The sequence below is a fragment of the Tyto alba genome, unplaced genomic scaffold (genome assembly GCF_018691265.1).
Source record: "Tyto alba isolate M040663 unplaced genomic scaffold, T.alba_DEE_v4.0 Super-Scaffold_42, whole genome shotgun sequence".
NCBI classification, from domain to species: Eukaryota; Metazoa; Chordata; class Aves; order Strigiformes; family Tytonidae; genus Tyto; species Tyto alba.
Window position 1 is genome coordinate 28,516,341 of NW_024881318.1, and position 24,500 is coordinate 28,540,840.

The 24,500-nt window shown below is 42.5% G+C and overlaps 2 protein-coding genes across 5 annotated transcripts in view; one reads left to right on the forward strand and one right to left on the reverse strand.

Annotated features, from left to right (window-relative positions):
• Positions 1-7,286, reverse strand: part of THBS4 (thrombospondin 4) — a 46,119-nt gene extending 38,833 nt beyond the window's left edge. Inside the window, exons 1-2 of the mRNA XM_042804853.1 lie at positions 7,199-7,286; positions 3,374-3,577 (exon numbers count right to left, since the gene is read on the reverse strand). Coding sequence (XP_042660787.1) covers positions 3,374-3,577; positions 7,199-7,286 — 292 coding nt within the window. The remainder of the gene's footprint in view (positions 1-3,373; positions 3,578-7,198) is intronic.
• Positions 7,287-12,912: 5,626 nt separating this feature from the next.
• On the forward strand, positions 12,913-22,919 carry MTX3 (metaxin 3). 4 transcript variants are annotated; one of them, XM_042804873.1, is made up of 9 exons: positions 12,913-13,034; positions 13,552-13,621; positions 15,142-15,218; positions 16,761-16,853; positions 17,900-18,082; positions 18,230-18,306; positions 19,172-19,329; positions 19,739-19,827; positions 21,048-22,919. In XM_042804873.1, the coding sequence occupies exons 1-9, from the start codon at positions 12,954-12,956 to the stop codon at positions 21,120-21,122; spliced, it is 903 nt and encodes a 300-aa protein (XP_042660807.1). In that variant the 5' UTR covers positions 12,913-12,953; the 3' UTR covers positions 21,123-22,919. The 4 variants fall into 4 exon arrangements, with proteins under 4 accessions (XP_042660807.1, XP_042660806.1, XP_042660808.1 ...); XM_042804872.1 differs by having other exon boundaries at positions 21,074-22,919; XM_042804874.1 differs by lacking the exon at positions 19,739-19,827.
• Positions 22,920-24,500: the final 1,581 nt, after the last annotated feature.

Sequence of the window (24,500 nt, forward strand, 5' to 3'; positions counted from 1 at the left end):
AATCTCTCCCTGGCTCTCCGAATGCGTATCTGCAGAAGCAATGAGCTGAGTGTACCTAGACAGTGCATTAACTACTCTACAATATTAGACAGACCTTGTTTCAAAGATCCCACTGATCACCAGCCTGCATGTTCCTTATCTCCTCATGACAACAGTCACGTGCATGGAGGAGTCAAGCTGCACAGATACCAGGCACCTAAACAGTTAAGTGCTGGCTCTTGTGAACATCTGTTTGAAGTTCACATAGAGCTGCTACTATTGAATCAAGTGAGAGGTCACAAATATTCTGGCCTTCAAGAAACACCTTAACACAAGGTCAACTAAAAATTGTGGATATGGTGGAGGGAAAAGCTCTTACTAGCTTCAGAGCTAATAACACCAGCTGAACTCATCCCATTTCTACTTATTTAACAAATTATCTTCCCATCTCTCCACTACTAATGTACCCTCTTTGATTCTGTGAAACCTCTGTTTGACGGTGACCTTCTGAGTTAATAGGTATGTGTTCCCAACTCTTTTGCTAATTCCTCAGTCTAATGATCAAAAGAATCCAGATTTATACCAGCAGGAGCAGGGCAGGGTATGTCTCCATCTTTATAGCCTACACTAGTGCTAAAGTCTCAGCAACTGCGATCAATATTGGGAATGTTTTCACTGCTGTCTATGTCAAAACACTGCCAGAGCTGAGATTTCCACAAAGGTGCATGAGGTCACCAGTAACTTGCTAAAAGGTAGCATTTCTGGGTAAACTCAAAGATCTGGCAAGATGGAGTATGTTGCAGGCATTTTACTTTTGTGAATATTATGCATGCCTGGTCATATGAAAGTCAGGTCTTTGGATCTGAGCCCTGCATTCAGAGTGACCAAACACAGCAGTAAACTACAGAAAGAAAGAAAGAAGAGATGGTGGCAGAGCCCAGAATGGACCCTGCCAGAATAATTTCAGAACAAGGAGCAGTCTGGCTTGGAAGGAAGATCAAGTATTCCTTCCTCAGCCAAATATCCATCTGGTAAACTAGAGTAGGCTCTTGAAGGGAGATTTTGCTGGACCACAGCCTCTGCCTCCATGAGATTTAATTCATCCAAGCCCCTGCATTACATGTTTGCTGGTAGAATATTCTACACTGTTGTTCATGAGAGTAAGTAGCTCACCTGTATTGTTTAAGAAACAGATCTTCAATGAAACTACTAATCCTGCTAGTAAACAGGAACTGCTTCACAGAATTGTTACATCACTTTTATGCAATTACTGATGTTTGTTCAATAAAGGAATCATTCAAAAAGGATAAGAAATCCATGGATGCTATTTGCCTCTGAAAAGTACATTGGTCTAATCAAAGTTGAGCAGTTGCCTGGTAATTCAGATCTGTGCTTTAAAAACATTTAGGCATTATGAACATTTTACTATTGAGTATACCACAACAAAACCAGAATGCGAGCAAACCATTTGGAACACAGGTCTCAAATGTGGCACTTTAAGTGGTAACTAAGGACAGCTTTTGGGCTACTTAGATCAGCTTTGGGTGTATACGTGGAAATACCATGCAGAGGAAGCACTATGCACATATGCACCCTTCCAAAACCATAGATATTTAGACCCTGCATTTTGCTAAGATGCCAACGTTGGCTCTCCACTTAAGTGATGATCTCCAGTCTTGAGAGGATCACAAACAGCCCCCACACTCCATACTTTCAGCTCACATGACAATCTCCTGGATGCAGTTTAACTTAGTGTATGAAGTAGCCATATGGGACACTTGACACTTCCAGAGAAATCACACGTGAAAACACTGCCTACTTACTTGCACATGCTGCCATACGCCTTAAACAAGGTGCACTAAAGTAATAAGAGGCAAAGAGACCTCAACAGAACAGCCTTGCTCTGAAAAGTGTCCCTCTGTTTGATCAGTCCTTTACAACAGGTAGGTTACAGATGTCCCCCATCTACTCAACATTGGTAAATGACAATGTCCTGTCACAGACACTTCTCAAATACAACACTAACATACTCGGGACAAAACCAAAAGAAGCTACACAACCTTCTTGCAGAAAGCCTCTGAAGTCTGCAGTTAAAGTGTACCAGTAACCACCATCAGGCATGCAGGTATTGTTGAAAATCAAGGGAAGAGTTCGATATGTGCAAAGTTGTAAGTATATAGACATATTTGTGTGTATACATATGCATTCCTATATATCTATATATGTGTGTAACATTTACACACATACTTGTGTGTGTGAGAGAGGGAAAGGAGGAGTATGTGTGATCTATTATTTATTGACCAATTAGGTAAGTCAGTGTTAGGAACTGCATGACAGTTACTGATAAGGCTGTGTGACCACGTTTTACCCACTTCCTACGCACATATAGCAGAAAAGTTCTTATTCCCTGACCTCAGAAGAATTTCAGCAGACCTGATAAAACTACTAATGTTTTATCTAACTCATTCCTCTACATTTCCCAAGCAAAAGGTGTGTTTTTCTTCAGCATACAGAATAATTTTCCTATGTATAAAAGGAAATTTCTCAGTAGAATTTCTCAGTATATTGGACTCAGCTGCCTGATCACAACATCTGCAGCAGCAAATTATCATAGCAGTGGTGCAGTCAATGGAGCAACAATAATTTACATCATTCAACAGTTTTTCACTGAAGCTTAAAATTGCAATATATCCTACATCTGGTCTAGAGAGCAATGAAAGCTCTCCATTTCTAAAAGTCTGCTGAAGTTCCTACCCTGACACCTGATTAACTGATTTCAGTAAACAGAGACCAAACACTTTAATTCACCCAAAAGATCCTGTAAGTGCTAGGAAAGTTTGTCTTGCACAGTCACATCTAACCTCCAGGGTCAGCAGAACAAGAACCTGCCTTTCATATGCATGAGGCAGCATGTGTGTGTGTCCCTCACATTCCTGAGTAATAAGAACCAGTGATTGTCCCAAGGGGAAAAAAAAAAACAAACCAAACCAAACCAAAAAAAAAACCCAAAACAAAACAAAACAAAAACCAAAAAAAACCCAAACAACAGAAAACCAAATTTACTCCTTTCTCCATACTCCTTTGTTTTGTTTTATTTTCCTCCTTTCTCGGCATTGCTCAGAGCAAGCCCACAGCAGAGTGAAGATACCAGCTGGTTGTCAGGTCACCTTTGCCTGGCCAGGAGTGAGCAGCATCCAGTGAGAGGAGAGAGAAGGGGAACAAGAGGTGATGTAACCAACATTTTTATCTTGTGAAGGGGGGCCTAAGCGGTGACAGCATGCAACAGGAATGACTTGAGCACAAAGGTTAATCACAGTTTTCAACATCCATCTGTGACACACCAATAACTATGAATCCAACACTAGTTTTCCCCTATATACTCCAAACAACTCACCTTTATTCATCCGTCCCATTACTGTAAATTCAAAATACTTGCTGCTGTCAGCTGATGAATACAGGCCAAATATGGTGGCTGTGCTCTTCGGCTGCAGTTTGAATGTCGAGAGCAAGTACACTTCGTTCAGCATAGGATCGCCAAGTGCTTGTTGCAAGAAGTTTGTTATCACTCCCGTGTTGGAATATGGAAGAAGATCAAAAACTGAAAAATAAGAGAGTTTCAACAACAATTTAAATATAATAATGACCAAAGAAGAATGTAGTCTGAAGACATCCATTGGATTGTACACTCTTTGCTATTTCCATATGGATACTTTAAAATGAACCCAAGTTGTCCTACCTAAATAAATAACATGAAAACAAAAATTAACAATATGAAGATCAAGGTCATTTAGTCCAACCTCCCTGGCATGGGCAGGGACATCTCAGGCAACCTGATCTAGCGAAAGGTGGCCCTGCCCATGCCAGGGAGGTTGGACTAGGTATCTTTAAAGGTCCCTTCCAGCCAAAACTATTCTGTGATTCTATCAAAAGATGATACAGATTTTGTTACCATTGATCATTTTTTAGCAGCTTCTTTTTTTTTAAAAAAAATGAACTAATGATAAGTTACTACTATTGAAATATCTAGTCCTCAAATTGAGATACTCAAATATTTTCAGGTAGATCTCAAACTCTTCTCTTCTGAGGATGCACCTAAACAGAAAGCTTTTTAACTTATTTCTGCTTTCATAAATTCAGATGCTTGTGTTCACATTTCCATCAGACTGAGGATCCAGCATCAAAAATTTCAGACATATTTCCAGTGTACTTATCCTAAGAACCATTTTGATGGTATTTGCAGGGCATCAATTAAAATGCTAAAAAGCCAGATAAGCAATATGATGTTCATAACCTCCTTCTCACTTCACCGACTTCTCAGAAGATATATTATATAAATAACTCATCCTTCCCTTCTGGCACAGATAACAAAGAAAGACAGACCTGACCAAAAAAAACAACCCTGGAGGCATAGTGAAAGCTGTTTCAAATTTTTCTTTTAATTTTTGAACAATGCATCAGCAAAGAGTCAAACATTGTATTCGTACATATGTCAGCTACCCCCCTTATGGCACTAAAACAACAAAGTGGGATTTTCCTCCATGTTCCCTTACATTAGAGGCTGGGATCACTGTGCTTCCATTGCCCATTCCAGAGCATCCATTCATCTAGATACAAATGTCACTTCCAAAAAACAGAAAAAATAAGAGATTTTTTTTCCCTTCTTCTCATGAAACCACTGAAATATAGAACATCACTTAAGTGTACACTTTTCTTGTGCCCACAACTCTACTGAGAGTTTTCAGGGTACAATACAAAAAGACTCAGGCCCTTGATTTGCATGCACTTGTAATACTGTTTTCGAACAACTAAGAAACACGTTTATGAGATGGATCTGGTGAAAGGACTTCTCTTTCATTCAGTTCACATTTACTGCATCCCAGGACAACCACTGCTCCCACTGAAACCAGTGACCCAGACAGCAGAGGCAAAAGGTGGAGTATTTCACCACATTTAGTGCACAGAGAGCAAAGCGATTGCCCAAGCAAGAGACTGAAATGCAACTCACTACTCTGTACAACAGCATCTTGCAGGTAATAATAATTCATAAAATAGAGTTGTGTCTTCTCAGTCAGAGCACTGCAATACAGTACTTAAGTCTCTGACAGCATAAAATACAGCTATACATTTTGTCTAGTCCTTCTAGGTCTATTGGCTGATTTTATATCCACTGCTGTGAGACTAATTAATCTCTGCTAGATTCAAACACTTAAAAATACAGTAGAAATAATGTAAAAGTAAAGACTAAACACTAGCAAATGTCTGTCTCGCCTCAAGGAAAACATTTATTGAAAATTTTGAAATTTGCATATTTAAATGAATGCTCAAATTGGTTTGGTAGTTGCTTTCTGTTAAGCACATTGCCTCTTCCAGAGCCTATGGCACCATGTTATCGAACCCTCTCTTGGGATATCTTCATTGACCAGCACATTGATGCAGTACGTGACCAGATCCATCCCCCAGCACAAATTACACACATGCTAGCAAAAGTGGCTAGCAGAAGAGCAACAGGGTTATGAAAACTCATTTTACTTCCTTAGTAGAGCTGGCACAGAGAGACATCTTTTAGACCTTACAGAGAAAATTACTTGTTTGGAAAGAACAAGAAAAAAAGATCCACACAGATTTCAGATTTCATTTCTAGAAGAATCTCATCTTTCTTTGTTCCCCTCCCTGGAAAGGCAGACCTGAAAACAAATGGACAGAAAAGGACTGCTGAAGATGAAAAGCACAAGCAGCTGGTTTCAGTCCATGCAGTGAGAGTGAGGACTGGGGCACGCTTCTGAGCACAAGTGTGTGTATCCATCAGGCTAAACCAAGCCTGCTCGTGAGGGGGACTAGGAATTCTCTCCCCCCACCTCTTTCCGTTGCTTTTAGAAAGGCAGCTGCTCACCCCACTATGAAAATGCTACCAAGGGATCGGCTACACCTCGAGACAGGGGCAAATCACTCTCTGTAGATCTGCCCAAAAACATCAAGGCTAGCTCTTCAGATGGGAGCTAAGACATAATGGGAAGCCCTGAGAGGAGGGGGCATGGAGGAATGAAATTAGTGGCACAGGAGAGGATAGAGCTCAAACTAAAAGACCCTTTCTTTCCCTTAATTCTGCTGCCACGTCATGCCAGCTTTTTGAGACCCTCTGAGATTCTTCTGGGGTCACAGCTAATCATAATAACCATACATGTAAACACTGCTCCATGGCTGTCCAGCAGTTTTCAAGATAATTAACGATGGCCTAGACACTTGCCGTGAAACCCTAACGCCACTTTAATGATTTCTGACTGACTGTAAGAAGGTGAAAATTTCACATTTTAAGAGTGGGCTCTTTCACTAGCCACTGCTCCTGACAAGCTGGAAATCTGCCTGTTTTTTACATTAGGTCAATACCCTACTTCTCAATACAACAATTTTCTGAAATGTTTTTACATCAAGAAGGACTTTAATAAAGGCTTTTGGAAATGCAACTAAATCAATCTGATTGGCTTTTAGATCTGCTTCACTTAACAAAGGAATAACCAGTTAAAATGTAAAACATAATTTCCTAAGACAATGGAGAGGGTTAAAAATGCGGAGAAAACCTAGAGCAGCTTTAAGGCTCCCCGAGTGGCACCAAGTTACACTAACTGCTGCACTCAGTAGCTGCGCTGGATCCAGTCGCAAGCAGCTACTGGCTAGCGATACCACTCGCTATATGCATGCTCTGCAAGAAAGGGGCTCCTGACTTACTACGAGCATAATATTGCCAAAGTACTGCTGGATTTAGAAAGGTACCAGTTTTCCCATGCGCTTTGTGAAGTCGCGTTTTCCCGAGGAGTTTTCATGGAGTGGCAATTCACTTCTCATTTATGAGAACTTGCGACTGAAAAAGTGTCCTTCAGAAGTTCAGCGCACCTACTAGCACCCCTGTAAAACCAGACCATCTCTTGATGACTTTAGTGGGGGCGGCTTATGCAACCGGCTACGCCGCGACCTCCTCCCGTTCCCACCGCGGGGCGAAGCACGGGTGGGGGCACCCGCGGGGCCGGGGGCTGCGCGGCGGGAGCTTCCAGCGCCCCGCTGCCCGCCACGGCTGCAGCTCCGGCTCCCCTCGCACCTGCGGAGCTGACTTGCCCCCCCCAGCCCCCGCGCCCCGTCCCTGCCAGACGCTGCAAGCCTAAAGCCGTCTGGCACGAAGGAGGGGGAAGCACACGCTCGCTGGACGGGGGGAAGCGGGGGCCCTTACCTCGGGGGGCGGGCGGCGCGGCGCGGCCCGGGCACAGCTGCAGGGCGAGCGGCAGCAGCAGCAGCGCGGCGCCGCGCGCGCACCCCATGGCGGCCGCGGGCCGGGCCGGGCAGGGCGGCGGAGGACGGCGCACCTCTCCGCCCCGGGACCCGCCGTTTAACGGGCGCGGCCCCGGGTCCGGGGAGGGACGGCGCTGGGGGGAGGTGGGGGGGGGGGGGGTGGGGGGGCAGGCCATTGGCCGCGGCTCCCCCGGCCCCTGGGGGCGGGAGGGGGCCGCGCCGGGGCGGGTCGCGGCGGGGAGCGACCGAGCCGTGGGGTGAACCAGGAGGGACGGAGCCGCCGGGGCCCGATCCGGGAACGAGCGGCGTGGGTGCGGGGTGTCAGCGCCCGGGCAGAGCCGGAGACCTTGCCGAGGTCCAGCAGAGCCAACACCTGTCGGGATCCCCTCCGGAGCCTGCTCTTTGAGGAGCCCTGGGAACCCAAATGTGTTTGATGGCACTGAACTGAAAAAGGGTGGGGGTGCTCTGGCGGGTAGACTTGGTCTTCGTAGCAATTTAACTCGCCGCTTTTCTTAGCTGGGAGTGTTACCAAAAGGCGTCGTGTAGATTGCAGACTGGGGCAAATGTGGTTTCTGGAAGACTGACTGGCAAAGTCAGGAACGTGTCATCTGCTCCTCCATTTCATCCTGAGAGCACTGAGAGCTCAGACTGACTGGATTGAGGCTACTGAAAAAGGTTGCTTGTCTTAACGACTTCTGAAACCCGATAACCAAAGTCAGCTTTAAAAAAAACCTGCTTTCAGCTACAACAATTCTCAGTATTGTGTGTACCCCCAGGATGTTGGTGTCCCATTGTGTCTCCTCCAGAAAATTCTAGCCTCTGCTAACATTAAAGCACAGGAGAAAGGGAACCAACAAACAAGCCCCTCTGGGGCTGAGCAGCTGCGCAACCCATTTCTTCCATGCCCTTGTGAAACCACCCACCAGGCAAGGCCGCCCTGCCCTACCTGTGTTTTCTGTTCACAAAGGAAGGGGTCTCCCGTGGGACCCCATTGCAGTAAAAGAGCTGCAAGGCACTTCTCCCGCTCAGGAGCTGGCAGGACGTGGTGGGCTTCCCAACCGGCTGCACGGCCCTCTTTGTCCTGTGTCGCTCTGTGTGCCCCAGCCCTGCAGACAAACCTCTGCCACGTTGGAAGAAACCCAGGAAGCCATGGCTGGTCCCCTCTCAGCTTGCTACCAGGCTCTCAGCTGGAATAGCTGGAGCTGTCTGATGCTATTTACATCACAAAAAGAAGGGCAACAATAGGAGGGAAATTTTATGTTAAGTGAGAAAAGTAGTGCTGATTAATGTTCAGTCACATCAGGCTTGGCGTGTACAGCTAATGAGCACCGCAGAGAACGGCCCCTGGGGGGCTCATTGTGTGCGAGGCAAGACGCAGCACGCCGCAGGGTTGGGGCTGGGGGGCACGCTGCGAAGGGTCTGCCCGGGCAGCTCCCCCACAGCACCGAGCACGGGTGCGGGCTCAGGCACGGTGGGGTTTTCAAATACCTTCAGCCGACCTATATACACACACCCTTTAGTTGCCCTCCCTGCACGGTATATACCCTACAACGCACCCTACTTCTTAGTTTATTTGTGTAACAGTGTTGATGTGCTCCTTTAGTGGTACACTGCTTCCTCTGCCCCTCGCCAGGCTGGAGGGTGCTCCCCCATATCCAGTGTGTCCCAGCACAGTGCTATTCCTCCTCCTCACCCCGCTGCTCTTCCATGTATGTCTCCACACCACAAGAAATGCCTCGTCTTCACTCCCACCATCCTTTCCCCTGCGGTGGAAGTGACAGGATGACGGAGTGGTGTCAGCGGGCTGGCAGGGAGCTGCACGGTGGAGTGAGAAGAACAGAGCAGCAGGTGCAGAGTGCTGTGGAGCAGGGAGAAGGAGCGAGGCTGAATGGGGGTAGAGCAGGAGGCAAGGATGTGGAACAAAAAAAGGAAGAAGGAAGGACTTACAGTGTCACAAGCTGCCGAGAAAGAAGTCTTAGTCCAGAATTTGTCCCCAGCCTAAAGGATGGACACAACACAGGTGTTGCAGAGGCTAATATGTGGACCTAGAGCAGAACTGATGTTGGTTGCTCTGCTACCTATTAAGAAGCCCTTCATCACCAAAGAGCATCCTTTGAAAACATAGGCTTAAATGACTGACACAAAGATGTCGTGAAGGTCTGAAAATCATGACAGTTCTGTATTACTCAGTGACTAGAGCAGATAGAAAAAAAACAAAAAAAAAAAAAACAAAAAAAAAAACAACAAAAAACCAACAACAGCAACAAAAAAAAAAACCAACCAAACCAAAAAACGTGATAAAAGGACAGTAAAATTTTGCTTTTACCTATCTAAGGAAACACCATCAGTTATTTGCAACCACTTATTATGTCATTTATTTGAGTTTATCAAAACATACAAAATGTTTTCTTGAAAAATGCCCTTCTCTGTCAAAAATATTTATGAAATAATTTTATAATTTTTCACTTCTGATTTAACTACAGAGGAGTCTCTTGCACTGATGCCGTTGGCCCTATGGGAGGATGATCTTGTTTGTAGCATTATATATTCGTCATTGTTAGATTTGTGAGGGCCATATTCTGTTCTTGATCTACATCTGCCTATTCTTCATTCTTACTCACAGAGAATGCACATGGAAGCAATATTTGGCAGACAGAACATGCTGTACAGTACAACAGAAGGGAACCAGTTCACAATGTATATAAGCAGAACCTTAAGTCCATGTTTAGATGAACTTAGCCAGTACACATAAAGGTCACTGCAGTTTTTCTAGTTTTCATTTCTATGCTGACTTTTATTATTGGACTATGTTACAGACTGAAGGGGATTTTGTGCTCAAGCACAACCTTCTTTAAGAGATTTTCACAATGTACAATGTTTATCTGCTGTCTGGAAGGGGCTATTTGACCTTCTAATCATCATTTTCAATAAAAACAATGGAATACTAGCTATTGCCTTTTCACTCTTGTGTATTCTCTTAAGTATAAACTCCACCTTAACTTGCTGGAGGTTAATATCTTGGATAAGAATCAAAATATGATTATTGGACATTGTGTTTTCAAGAGACTTTCATAAAGCCAGTAACATTTTATAAGGAAGTTTCTTATGGAAATATATGACTGCAATTTTTTTATGTAGGATCTCCAAGTAAACCTCAACCATCAAAATATTTGTCCTGCTTACTTTACATAAATCGATAAAATTCTAAGTATACAGAGAAGCGGCCAAAATGATAGATTTTGCTTTACAGAAGTGTCTGTGACTTGCTCGAATTCCACATAATGGGATAGGGGAAGCAGAAAGGAATCCTTGCTGCTTAATTCAGTTTTCATATTTTGCCCCTAATATGCATCAGGAGATTCACTGATTTTATGGAATTATGTGGATTATTAAAAATCAGGATTCATGGGTAATTAAGATACAGAAGTGTTCATGCAAGTGAAATATCAGCTCTAAACCACATCCATATTTATGTCAACACTTCTGGGTTTGATCCTGCCACATTTTCATAAAAATTTTGTAGAACATAAGATTTCAAACATGGGTTTCAGAAGAAGTTTTGTTTTTTCAGAAACACAAATTGAAGCCTGGCTTTGTCAAGTCAAGACAGATATCCATTCTCAATGCACTTATTTACTTTTCATTACACTAATAGGAATTCCACTCAAGCAACCAGGAGGAAAAAGTTCCTGAAGAGCTTTAGGATGGGGGAGGGAGGATGCAGATTGCCTTTTTTTCCATGTTTGCTCTGGACTTCACAGCAGCACAGAGATGAACTGGGCCCTAAGGCAATGCAAATAAAGTTTACTCTCCTGATTCTTCTAAGTCTTCTTGCAGCCTGCCTTGGGAAGAGCCATAAACTGGCTCATCCTTCTTACAGAAACGGATGTTTGGGATCACAGCTGTTAGGAGGCACCCTTCCCTCCAGAGTTTGCACATCTCAGCAAGGTGATCTCATGGTGAACAGGCCAAAGCAAAGTGTCTGGACAGACTGATCAGAAGTTAGCTCATCTCTGTAGAGAGGAAAAGAGAACGATGTCCGTAAGGATATGTACCTTAAGTATCTCTTTACAGGGAGAAATGTAATGTAGCTATTAAAAAAAAATTTTTTTTCAGTACTGTTGACATTACCAGTGGTATGTTTTTCTGAGGAAAAAAAAATGAGTACATGTTTCTTCTCCCGTATTCCTTACAACCTGGAGCAGAACAATCTCAGAACTGTGTCACAGATTTTTATCATGACACTTTCTGCCACAGATTTAATGAGCTGAAACCACAGATCAGGGAAGAGACAGGAGGAGGTGGGCAGGATGGACAGATGTTTTGCCCTTGCTCTCCTCATCTCTTCATGGGTTGAAGCCCTGAATAAGGGTGGTCAGTGCAGGCGGGTGGTTTGTTTTTTTTTTTTTTTTAAATTAGTGTGTGGTATTTTTTCCTTGTGTGGGAAGATTGGAAACATTTCACTTGACTTACTATTTAGATGTGCTGTGGCATGTCTGCATGAATGCTGAAACGGAATGGCTAACTTCATGCCTTTAAAGACCCACAGTAAAAAACCACACTGAATGGGTTACCAATATAACCTGGTCAAAACCGGTACCATATGATCAGAGTTCCTTATTTTTTAAAGCCAACTTGCTGACACCAGTCTTCATATTTGATCTAAAGCCACATTTTTTGCTGCTGTATAAAGTCATAACTTGGTGTTGAAGAGGGTTCAGTGTGAACAAGCAAGCTACGAGGCTGGGGTTCAGCAATGCAGGGGAACAAGCCACCACGTGAAACGCAGAAATTCACTCAACAGTTATGATCCAATATAACTGTTAAGCAGGTATTCTTTATGCACAGCGCTGGGCAGCACTGGGGATCACTCCACCACAAATGTTCCAACGGGCCAGAAGAATCACAGATAATATATGCTGTGAGATTATACGTATCCAGTGAACCTCTTAGAATTAATCTACATACACATGTTTTCCTAGAATTTATCTACATAGTCTGAGCATGTGTGGTAAAATTAGGGTCAGGGTCTTTTCCCGCTCTGGTAGTCATTCATAGTCTTCCTCACAGTGTTCGATGATTGAACTTTGGTCTTCCTTTGTCCGTATTTGGTCATGTAATTAGCTCATCTGTTTTTCAGCCCTGTGATGCTCCAAGGTCAGTTTTTAATTAATTTGCAGGTACCCCTGATTTCAGGGGGTACTCAGGAAGCTTAACGAACCATCTCAAGGCCTCCTGAAATTTTCTGAGAACAGTTGCACATTTCCAAACACCTTGTTACATTTTTAACTAAGCTATGCGAGTGAAAGGAAGAAAGTAACAACACAAGTGAAACATGCTAACCAGCTAGGATTCTACTGAAAACAAGTTCTCTATTCTTAGCGAGGGGAGTAAGTCGGGCCTTCTCTCAGCGTTTCGCGAGTGGAAGGGCGGTGCTTCAGGGCGGGCAGCGCCTCCCCACAAGGGAACCAATGCCTCCGGGCGGCCTTCTCCCCGCAGCGACGCCGGCCGCGGCCGCGGCAGCACCGGCGGGCACCGGGGGCGGGCAGGACACCCTCCGGGGGGCGCCAGCGGCCCGCAAGCGCGCACGGCCCCGCCGCCTCCGCCCTCCCCGAGGCGCGGCCGGGGCCGCTCGGGCGCCGCCATGTGAGGGCAGCAGCGTCGTGCTTCCCGGGCCGGCGCGTACTGCGCACAAGATGGCGGCTCCCATGGAGTTGAGGTGCTGGGGAGGCGATTGGGGGCTGCCGTCCCTGCACCCGGAGTCTCTAACCGTCATGGTAATGGCCGCCCGCCGCCGCCCGGCCCCGGAGGGAGGGAGGGAGGGAGGGACGGACGGACGGGCGGTCGGCGCCCCGGGGCTTGCCTGCCGCCGGCGCGGCTGTCCGCGGGGCTCTTCCCCACCGGGACAGGCGGCACCGCCGGCGAGAGGCGCGCCCGCCCTCGGCGCCCTGAGGCCGGGCGGGCCTGTGCCGGGGCACCCGCGCTCGGCAGGGGGTGGGAGGAGGCGGCGGCGGCTGGCGGGGCGGTGCGACCCCCGGGTCTTTCCCTGCAGGGATCCGCCTCGCCGCGGAGCCCGCGTCCCGCCCCCGGGGGGCCACGGGCAGGGCTGCCCCCCGCCCTCGGGGCGCCGTGCCCGCCGCGGGATGCTTGGCCTCGGCCTTAGCGGGCGGCATCTCCTAGAAACGCAGCAGGGCGCTGAAGGTGGTTGAAATAACTTTTAAAGTGCTATGACTTTTCTAACACATAGTGACTGGATTTTTTTTTTTTTTTTTTTCCCCCCAATCCTTATTGCAGGCTTATGCTAGATTTTCTGGTGCTCCTCTAACAGTGAATACTTTAAATAACTCTTGGAGAGCTCCAAAAGGTACCATCTTGGTGTTTTTTGCCCTTTTAACTATAGCCACGTTATAAATGCAGGTTCTAATTTCTACATTGTTTCTGAGTTTGCTTTGGTTTTGTGTACATGAGTGTAACCTGCCCTGGTGAAGGCTATTTGCTTTCACAATACACTGATAAATTACTTTACAGGATCAAGTGTGATGAATTTGTGGGAATAAAATAATGGAAGACATAAATAAAGTGCCTCATAGGATACTTTTTAAAAAACGTGTATGAATGAAACAGCAGACAGTCAACAAAGGAGTGGTGCCAAGTACATACCGGTTTCTGTCAGGCAGTCTAAATTGATGGTGTAGTGAAAGCAAATTTTTAAGTGTTCTGCACTTTGCATATTTATAATGATAGTAACTAGACCTGTGTATGGAAATAGTGTTCTTTAATTATACATAATTTAGTGGGCTGGTACAGTTGGAAATGGAATGTGAGCCTCAAAGAGTGTAACTTGCACAAACTTGGATGTTTAGAGAAGTTGGGGATGAGGTATCAGAGAGGACTTCTTCATGTTGGATAGTTCTTGCTTATCTGTTTGCTCAGCATTTAAGTTATTGTCTTGGTATATTCCAGGGAGGCAAAATCACTGCAGGGTTAAAGTTCTCCATCATTTACACTTACCACATCATCAGTTTAGGCATTACTGTTTCCATGCAGAAATTGCACCTTTGACTCTTGCTTTTCAGTGTGGTATTTTCTGTTAGTAGAAAATATTAAGAGCTAGCTGGGTGTACTTGCCAAAAGTTCAGTGGCTTTCTTCATAACCAAGATATGTAAAATCCATTAAAAATAACCCAAATAGTAAATGTTGCTGCTAATTGATACTTTAATAGTATTTAGCAGCACAGTCATATTGGGCTCTTTGTGACAGCTATTTTGTGAACATGCTATAAGACAGCCCCTGCTGCAGGGATGTTACACTCTATAGTTTTTGATCCTGCAATCTGATGAGTAAAGGCTGACCAGTAAGCTTCTGGCAGAAGGGAGATACTTGGTTCTGGAATAGTTTATGATTATGTAGTGGTAGCTTGGGCAGTGGTTGTAGGAAGGCTAGAGGAAACAGGTGGTTAAAATGGATTTGGAGGGGAAGGGCAGAGAAAAATTGGAGTAGAAGGAAGGAGAGGCCCAGAGGTTAATGAGTTGATAGAGCAATTGGACTGGATTGCAGTTTTTGTCTTAAGATGAACATCTGAAATCCAGGCAAGTAGCCTGGTGCTCGAAGTATCGAGTATATAGCAGAAGACATTGGCTTCAGTCTGATTTGATGTGGGCCCTTTTTTTTTGTATTGCTACTAGTGGAAGCCACAGTACACTAAAAGTATTTGTGACCTTGGTGGAACTCCCCTGCTGTGTAAAGCTTAGTTTATGCATAAGTGTTAGGAAGATCAAAGCATGCTATGGAGAAAAGGAAACTAGGTGTAGTGACTGAATGCTTTCTAGTTATGTTAGAATTCATCCATATGAATGGTTGACTGTATTATTTATGCCTTCTAGGAAATGTACCAGCCCTGGTAACAGAAGACACTGTTATTTCTCATCCAGCAAAAATACTGAACTTCTTAAGAAAGCAGGTAGGTCTCCTTCAAAAGATTTGTTTTCTCTGCCTTGTGGTGACTCTGCATGTCCCCTGTATACACAGATACAGGCTTTCAAAAACCTGGAACTCGGTTCAGACCCAGCGCTTTCCTGTTTTTCATTCATGCGTGAGAATTGCAGAATAGTGGATAACAGATTGCTGTTTGATTGTTTTGTGACAGATTTAAAAATAGGCACAAGAAAACTGTTCATTGAAAAGAAAAACAAACTGGCCTTAATTGAGCAGTTTCTCACTGAGCACCCTGCTCTTAATTGTAACACTTTTAATGTCATTATGGCTTTGCAGACCTAGGATATCACAGTCTGGGAAATGTCGTTTTAACTGCTTAAATAGGTAATCATCTTCCAGTGCTCTTTTTGTGAAGGATAATACATATAGTGTTGATTTTAATCAATATAGTTTTTTCTAGAGCTTATAGAGTAAAAATGCCTGCAAGCATTTCTTGATGCACATCATGTTATTGCAGTCAATTCTTGCTTGACTTTTGCAGACCTCTTAATGTTTTATTCACAAAGAATAAAGCTACACGATTTCTTCTTTTCACAAAGTGTAAAGATGTCTAGTAAAGCATGGCATAATCTTTTTTATTTCTAAGATGGTCCTCCAGCCCACTATTGTGCTTTCACATCAGAAATTCAGTTCTTGCCTAGTCAAGAAGGTTATCTGATGAATGCCATGTTAATGGAACTGAATCTTTTTGTGGGGAAAAAAACAGAATCAGGAAACTGCCCATTCAAAATGGAATTTTAGACAGTTGTTTTAAAATTCAGAAGTTTCATAGCCATTTGAATACCAAAGATTCCTCAACGCTGGGAGAAAAAAAAAAAAAAACAACCTGTTGGCGATAAAGTATAACAATAGTATGCTTGCTTTTCAGATATCTAAGGGTCAGCACTGACCCTTTGTTTCTAAATGAATGAAGCAAATCTCCCCCCCAAAAATCTTATTAACCCTTTTAATGTACCTTAAAAAGATCCAGTGTCAGAATTAAAAGCTCAGTCAGCTGTAACTGCATTAATTTAGCTCTGCATTTGGTCCCTCGTATTGTTAACATCCAATTTCTAAACTTTAGAATGGTAATTAAAAGCAAAAGATGGGAATACTTGCCTTTTCTTCTGCTTACACCAGCTTAAGTGCCAGATGCTTCTTCAAAAATAAAGATGGGGACTTGCCAGTGTGTTGCTATATCTCTAAGTGCTAAAAATTGCCTCTGTATCACTGGACAGTTGCTTGGAGAGCAATGGGAAGGAGATGCAAGAGTTATTTTGTGAATAGAGGGTCCAAAAATTTAAGAATGGGAAAGCGGAAAAGGGAGATGCCGGGAGGTTTGACATAGCTGGCCTGAAGAAGTAAAGAAATTCTAATGAGCATGTACTTTCTGTCCCCAAAAATGTTAAATTTACTGACTTGATAGTTCAGTTTGAAGCAACTCGAGGTTGCATTGATCATCTTTTTGGAAAGTTCTGTGTAACACTGTTTGTAGTATGTATTTTTTTTTTTTTTCTTAATTTTGTAGAAATATAATGCTGATTATGAATTGTCTGCAAGACAAGGAGCTGATACACTTGCATATGTTGCACTACTTGAAGAAAAAGTGCTTCCTGCTCTGGTAAATATTGAGAAATACTTTATAATGGTCAGAATTTTTGAAAGTGAATGTTACAATAGGCGCCCAACATGAGAGACATTAACGTCTCTCAGCCATAATCTTGGCTGGAATGTATTTACTTTGTTAGCCCAATTTTGGAAGTACTGCCTAGCAACTTTTGAAAAGGAAAGAAGTGTGTTTGTGGGGTGTGAAGTAAAAATAATGAATTTATGAAAGACATTTTAAAAGGGCACCTATGAATGTTTTTCTTTTAGATGCATTTTGGGGAACAGTAACCCAAAACCAGCTTATTCTTGCCATTTTTTGTTTCATTTGATTCTTTTGAAAAAGCTTTGCATAAGATGAGGTATGTCTGATGTGGGGTGCACAACTGTGGAAACCTTTTGAACTGTTTGGTTAGAACTTTTGAGAAATTAAAATACCCATCAATAGTTTCATTTTGCAGTTTTAAATAACACATGACCAAATGCCCTCACCAATTTAGTGTACGTACATTAGAGCTGTGAAAATCGCCAGACATTGGATCTCATGAATGGCTTTGGCTTCAGTTTGTGCAGGAAAAAATACTCTGACTGGATGATATCATAGGCTAGCCTCATCAGCTGACCTGCAAGGTTTCAAATTAATCATTTAGTAATATATTTTCTTATATGATTTATATAAAATGTCATTTAAAAATTCTAGAAAGTTCAAACCACATCCTGTACATCTGCAACTTTTTTTGTACTGTATTTTCTATTTGCAGTGTGTGTGTATGAGTGTGTGTGTGTGTGTATATATATACACACATACATAAACATGCACATGTATATAGGTCTGTGTAATATCCCTGTTGTTTTTCTTTAGGTGGAGGGTAGCTGTTGCCTTAATTACATACTCCTACACTCAAAGGATTAGTATAATCCTTCATGGAGCCTGATTGACTTAAATGACAATGATTCCTGGTGCTTCTGCTTCTCAGACAGAGATCTTGCATATCAAACTTCTAAGTGATGTTTACTATTCTTACTCAAATTCCAGTCATATTTTTCCATCTGTTGATACAGCTGCACACTTTCTGGGTTGAGGCTGAAAATTACTGCAGTGTGACAAAGCCATGGTTTGCCTCAAGGTTTGCCTTCCCAGTGAGTTTGTATCTACCTGGAAAGATGTCCAGGGAAGCACTGAACAGGATCTTGGTGACCAGGGGCGGGCCTCCTCTCTACAGTCTCACTGAAGTGGAAGCACAGGTATGCAGTGTGTAGTAAAGAATTTGTAAGTTGATGCTGCCAGAGACAAGAACTGAAACAGTTTAGCACACTGTCAAGTGATGAACAATGCTGTGCATACTAGCCTTGCTACACCTAGGGCTCTTAGACAGTCTTGTGTCTCATCAGATATACAGGGATGCCAAGGAGTGCCTAAATCTCCTGTCGAAGAGATTGGGAACATCTCAGTTTTTCTTTGGAGATACGTGAGTGTGATTTTTTTTTTTTTTTTTTTTTTTTTTTTTAAATGACTAGTGAAACAAGTACCACATGACATTGTGAACACTTGTTTTTTTTATTTTTTTTAACCTGACAGGATGGTAGAAATGCTGCACAGTCATTTCATGTCTCACACTCTGCTTTTCAGATAAATCTGAATGAGCAAACAGGACACAAACGAAATCTTTGGACTAAGACAATGCAGTGTTTCCCTTGTCCTGCATTTTTCCACAGACGGGCAGATGCTGCGCACAGCTGCTAAGAAAATGTGGGATGCTTGATGAGTTAGTGTAGCACTACAGAATGCTTTTCTAGCCACTGAATGTCACCTTCTGTGCTTGTATGTAGAAAAAATGCTTTAAGCCTGAGGTGTTGCCAATGCCTACATGGGAGGATGCATCCAGGAACACACCCCTTCCTGTGGGACATGTATAGAGCAGGAAGCAGATGTGGCCAACATAGTGCCTTCTGGTTCTAAAAAGGGTGATCTGTCCCTTTAGCTGTTGAAGTTGGACCTCTTAAAGAAAGAGGATCCTGGGCCCCTGGCATACAGCTTGACTTTTGTGGTGCCAAGAATATGTTTGAGTGACTTGTTTATCAGTGTACATGACAGCATGACTGAATTTTAATGCTGAAGTTACTATTTCAGCTTGCCAGCATGTCGCTAGTTCAGAGGTGCTGGAGTCAGTAGATAGTCTGTACAAAGCATTTACCAGATTGATATGAAAAGATAAAATGCCTGAAGAGCTGACTGTTCTGTCCTAAATTGTGTTTGACAAAAATGGTTATGTTGTAGTGGTCTCAATGTCTTACCTCAGTCACTCTGGTTTTTTGTTTTGTCACTATCTTCAGGCCTACCACCTTGGATGCCTATGTGTTTGGTTTCCTTGCACCAATTTATAAAGTATGCTTCCCCAGAGTACAATTACAAGAGCATTTGAAACAGCTTCCCAATCTATGTCGATTCTGTGATGATATTTTAACTTGCTACTTCAGGTTGACTGTTTCAGGTAAGCTGTGTTTCTTTCCCTTTTGTCATGTATAGTCTTGTTTGGATGAGGACTCCGGGATTCCATCTGTGAACCAAGACAGAATTAGATTTTATGTAGCTTATGAGAGAGCTTCTGTGGGGAGATGAGGTAGAGAAACTTCCAAAGTTGTGCAGAAAGGGTTAAAAATTGGAAACAAGGGTTAATACTCAGGTTTAGACTCTGTCAAGCATTGGCATGCATGTGTATCTATGCTATGAGTCATGCTTAGCACTTCTGTTTTTCTCACATGGAATGGCTTTTCCACTTACATTCTTCCTAGGATAAAATACTGCATGAACTTTCTCTCCAATGTGGTTTTATTTTTTAATGATTTGAAAGCTTTTGTAAATACCTTTTCACTCTTCACCTTTCTACCTTTACTCTCCAGGCCATTCTCCAGCTGGACAGGATACAGCAGATGCTAATCTGCAGAAACTCACACAGCTTGTAAATAAGGAATCCAACTTGATTGAAAAGGTTACTTTTGCTTCAGTCTCTAATTTTCCTGATTTGCCGTGGCTACTTGTTCAGATACTCTTGCGTTGCAACTGTACAATGGACATTTTATTTTAATTGCTTCTTCTCTAGTGAGTTACTTTGTGTAGACAGGCAAGAAGAATATTAATGTCATTTGAAGGGAATAATTAATGAAGCCTTGTACTTAAAAAGTATTATTACAGTCAAAAGAACTTTGGCTTGCAACTGTGCATACCAACAAAGGAAGGGTGTCTTTCCACATATGTACCTTCCAGCAAAGGAGGAGGCAAATGTATTGATCAAAACTCAGAAATGGTCCCACAAGATCAATTGCCAGTTCTCCTTGCTCTGAACTGAATGCTGAAGTTACTAACCTACAGTCACTCTTTCTATTGCTTGTTCTAAATCTAGCTTTTATTTCTTTGTTTCTAAAGCTGTCACTCAACACCTGTCAAAAGCTATACAACTTAAGTGAAAAATATTTGTGAAGAATTAGTCTTCTCATGCAGACAGAACACTTTATAAGGATACAAGGCATTTCTTCCTGAAAAAGATCAGTGTATGAAATAGATCATTAACTATGATCAGCTTCTGTAGCATTAGGTATTGATTGCATCTCTTCTTTGTGGTAGTGAACTGTGGCTGTGGAAGCTTTAAAGACTGGGTTACATAGTAACATATTTACATAGTAACATATGTTACATATATTCAGAGATTAATTGTAACCTGACTTTGAAAAGGCCTTATTATGAAGTTCTTTATTAAATACTTTCGAAATCTGTAACTAATCTAAATTCACTGAGTGCTTCCAGAACGTTTCTAGTTTGAAAAAGATTGATTTCTGGAAGGTGCTGAACATCCAAAAGCATCCACTGCTGTTAGTAGTTTGACTTTTGATCTGCTTTCTAGCAGCATTTGGCTATTGTACAAAACTGAAACTTTGACCTCTTAAAAGAAGGTGGCAGTGTTGCTTTCTTCAGTAATCTCAATGAAATAATTCGAGCAGAAGCACACCTGTTTGCCCTGGGTTTGATGCAACATATGCTAATAGAACGAATAGCAGCTTTAACACAAGCACAAATTTGTAATTGGAAAGGAACCAAGGCATCAATTTTGGCTGGGCCTGAAATAACAAGGTAAAAAATAACCCAAACCAGCATTAATGATGGCAGCCTTGACAAATAGACTAATCATATAATGTATGTTCTACTGTTTGCCAGATCGGGCTCTCATTATTTCTCTGCAGATGGATGACAACCTTCGTAAGAGTCCTCAGCATCCCCCTCGAAAGCTAACAACGCTCAAGCTTGCTGCAGGTGGAGAAGAAACTAGTCCGTTGAATCGTTTGTCACCTTGACATCTTTTGTTGCCCATACACATGTGTTTGCCTTCAACTTTTCTGAGCACCACAGTAAATTTTTTCACAAGAATGTTGTTTTGCAAGGGAAGAATCTTATAAAAAGTACAAGTAGGGAAGAAATACATTTTCACTATCTACCTGTTCTTTTAATAAATTGCATAGTTCAGGCTGACCACACACTAAACTGAGGCTAAAGTAAGCAAGAGCCTTATTCCTGCAGATGTTAAAAGTGATTTTGTACAGCATATTTTTGCCTTTAGCCTAGCAGCAATGTTGTCCAAAAGTTAAAATTCAACTTACGGAATGCTCACCATTATTTTATTTTGTGGCTTTTGATTTTACTGTAATCATGTTACTGTATGTGTGTGGGTATACTCTTGTTTTGTCTGAAAATTACACAGTCCAGTTGCAGAAACAGTGAAAAGACTGGGAAGAAAATGAAACACTGCCCCTCATGGCAGCTGAGAAATGAAAAGCAATGAAAGGAAGTTAAAAGATTTGGACTTTCATGAACACTCACGTCTTGTGTTTTAAGGTGGCTTGTATTTTTGAAAACTTGTCATGTTGTACTTTGGGGAGGGATTGTTGAGAAGTGTGGGTGCTATGGGGAGTGCAATGATGTACCATACTAACATTTCACAGGTACCTGGTACTAGTCCTGTGTGAAACGGGCTTAACCTGTGCACAGTGATACCATGTGCTGCAGAACTGTTAAGTCAAAATCACAGAGAACTGGTAGTGAGATGGGGAGGTTTGATTAGTTCTTGTGAGGACAGGAGACTTGACTAGAAAACATAATTCAGTTCTGGATTCATAGGAACTGGTTAGGGCTTTATAAGAAGGCTGATGTTGGCTTTTAAGTTGGTTGCAGATGCCTTTGGATTAATTTTGTCTTATTTTTTTGCAAGCACTGCAGTTAATTAAAAAACTAAAATAAAAAATGTCCAAATTTCTATTGTTTGAAACTCTAGTTCAGAGTTATATCTCTGCAGACTAATACATTACAGTGTGTATTTCTTCTGTTTAATTAAGGGACTTGTATCTCATTAGATTTTCTCTTAGCAGCATCCTTGCCAGTTCTAGAGACCCAAACAATTCCGTTACAAGAGAAATGCTCTAATTCTCTGCTGGCAGATGCTTCATGAGTAGGTGTCAAGGAGACTGGCCAAAATGGGAGCGCTTGGGATACAGAATTCCAGTAGCTGTTTATATGGGATGACTGTTCTGTTTTTTTCTTTTTCTGGCCAAATCAAGATAGTTTTTCAGCTTCTCTTTAGCTACTGGTTCTATGAGATACATAGATAAATTATTTCCTGTTCATAAATACAAGACTTGTAGATTGTGTACATACTGTACTTTCAGACTCGTAAGGAATGTAATATCTTTAACATTTCTTAATTGAAATGTTGGGTTTCTAATAAGCACTTTAAAATAATGTTTAAGCTTCATAATTTTACTAGATCATTTGTTTCAGTGATTTTAAATTAATCTAGTTCATACTTATGATAGTTGTACAAACCGTCTGTCCACTACATTTAAAATTTTTACTGCCTGTATCTTGACAAGGTTTAAATGAGATCAAGTCACATGGCTTTTCAGAGTCTTTGATTTTTAATCGTGGCTATGGAGAATATGCCTTAGTTTGTCACTGTTGCGAATATGTACACTCAGTCTTCAAAATCTTTGTAACAAGGTCATTGTTCCAAAATTAAAATTTCAGATTTTTAGTGGAGTTTTGGTAGTATTCTTTATGGAAGTTATTTTTTTCTTGTTTTCTTTTTTCTTGTGAAAAGCTTTACCTTGTCTGTAAAAAAACAACAAAAAAAATAAAAACCGCTGACTGCTAGGACAAGAAATTGGAATAATTTAGCATATCCATGAGGTCAGATTTTAAGTTTTAATCACAGCTCTTCAGTACCAATCCTTTCTTTCAACACAGCTGCTTTTGGGAAGGGGGGGAATGGGGAAGCACAGGTCTTCTAATCTTAATAAATGTGAGCCTTGGGCTATTGGACAGCAAAATTGTGACAAACCAGTGCCCAAGTAACCATTCACTGGCTGGCAGAGGACAAGGGGGCTAGAGATGACAGCAGACATTGCTTGCAGTCCTGCACACCATCACAGACAATCAGTGAGGTTGCACAGACATGCACTTTCTTTTCTTTATTTTTTATCCAAGGTGAATTCAAAAACAGACTCCTTTATGTGGAAAGTGTCATCTCTGGCCTGACAACTCAGACTTGTCCGTTAGTTTACTGGCATGTTTTGTGTGTCTGAGTTCTGAGGCTGGGCAGTTAATGATGTCCAGGCTGGGATCAGTTTGAGTAACTGTAGCTGTCTGCATCTGAAGTGGTCAAAGCTCTTTCACTGGGTAGAGGAGAAAGATGGGATCTAGGTATGATTGATCTCCTTTAAAGTAGATACCTAAAATAGTGAATTGAGTCCTGAAAACGTGCATGTCTGCTGAATGTAAAGGAAGCCTTAGCTACCTACCTCAGCTATAGAGCAAAAACCTGCCACAGTGACTGGCCTTGCTTCCACTGCCTGAGGTGGCCGGTGGTTGCAAACACAAGGGCTTGGCCCTTCTGGCCCAGCAGCAGCAGTGGGACCACAAAACCACTGCGTGCAGCCTGCTTCCTCTGCAGAGCAGCTGGCCGTTGGACCTGCTGCAGCTTGTCAGTCTCAAAATACCGGGCTTTTTGTGCAAGTGCGGGATATGCCCCTGGGTTTTTGTTGTCCTGCTGCTACCAGAGCAGCTGGTGGGACTCCTCCTCCCTGCCCTTACCCTGGGAGGTGGTGGCTGGGAACAGGTTATTACCTCTAGAGCAACTCATCCAGCCTGCCACGCTTCCCTGCCATGCAGGAGGCTGCCAGCTGTAAATAGGGTGAACCATCCCAGCAGGCTGCAAACTTAACGCCCCTGCTCCCAGGTGATCTTGTGCTGAAAGCGTGTGTGTAGATATCTTTAGGGCTATTCTGTGTCTTTCTGTCAGCTGGTTGTAGGAACTTGTATTTCTGGAAGAAGTAAGATGAAAAATATTATGAATTAATTGCTACAAATATGGTCTATTTAACATTTCCAAGATAGCTTTAAAAATGTCTTTTCCCCCTTCTGAAAATACTGTTACATTAGGTTGTTATATACACTTGCACATTGGTGAAGTCACATCACTTTTGCTAATGTAGCTTAGCACATAATTAAGAAAAACACCCTATTGTATTTGATTCCTGGTTAAAATGGTTTCCAGACTCACTCGAGTACGTTTCCTCTCTTCCTTGCTATTCTTGGCATTGCAGTAGGAACCATTCATAG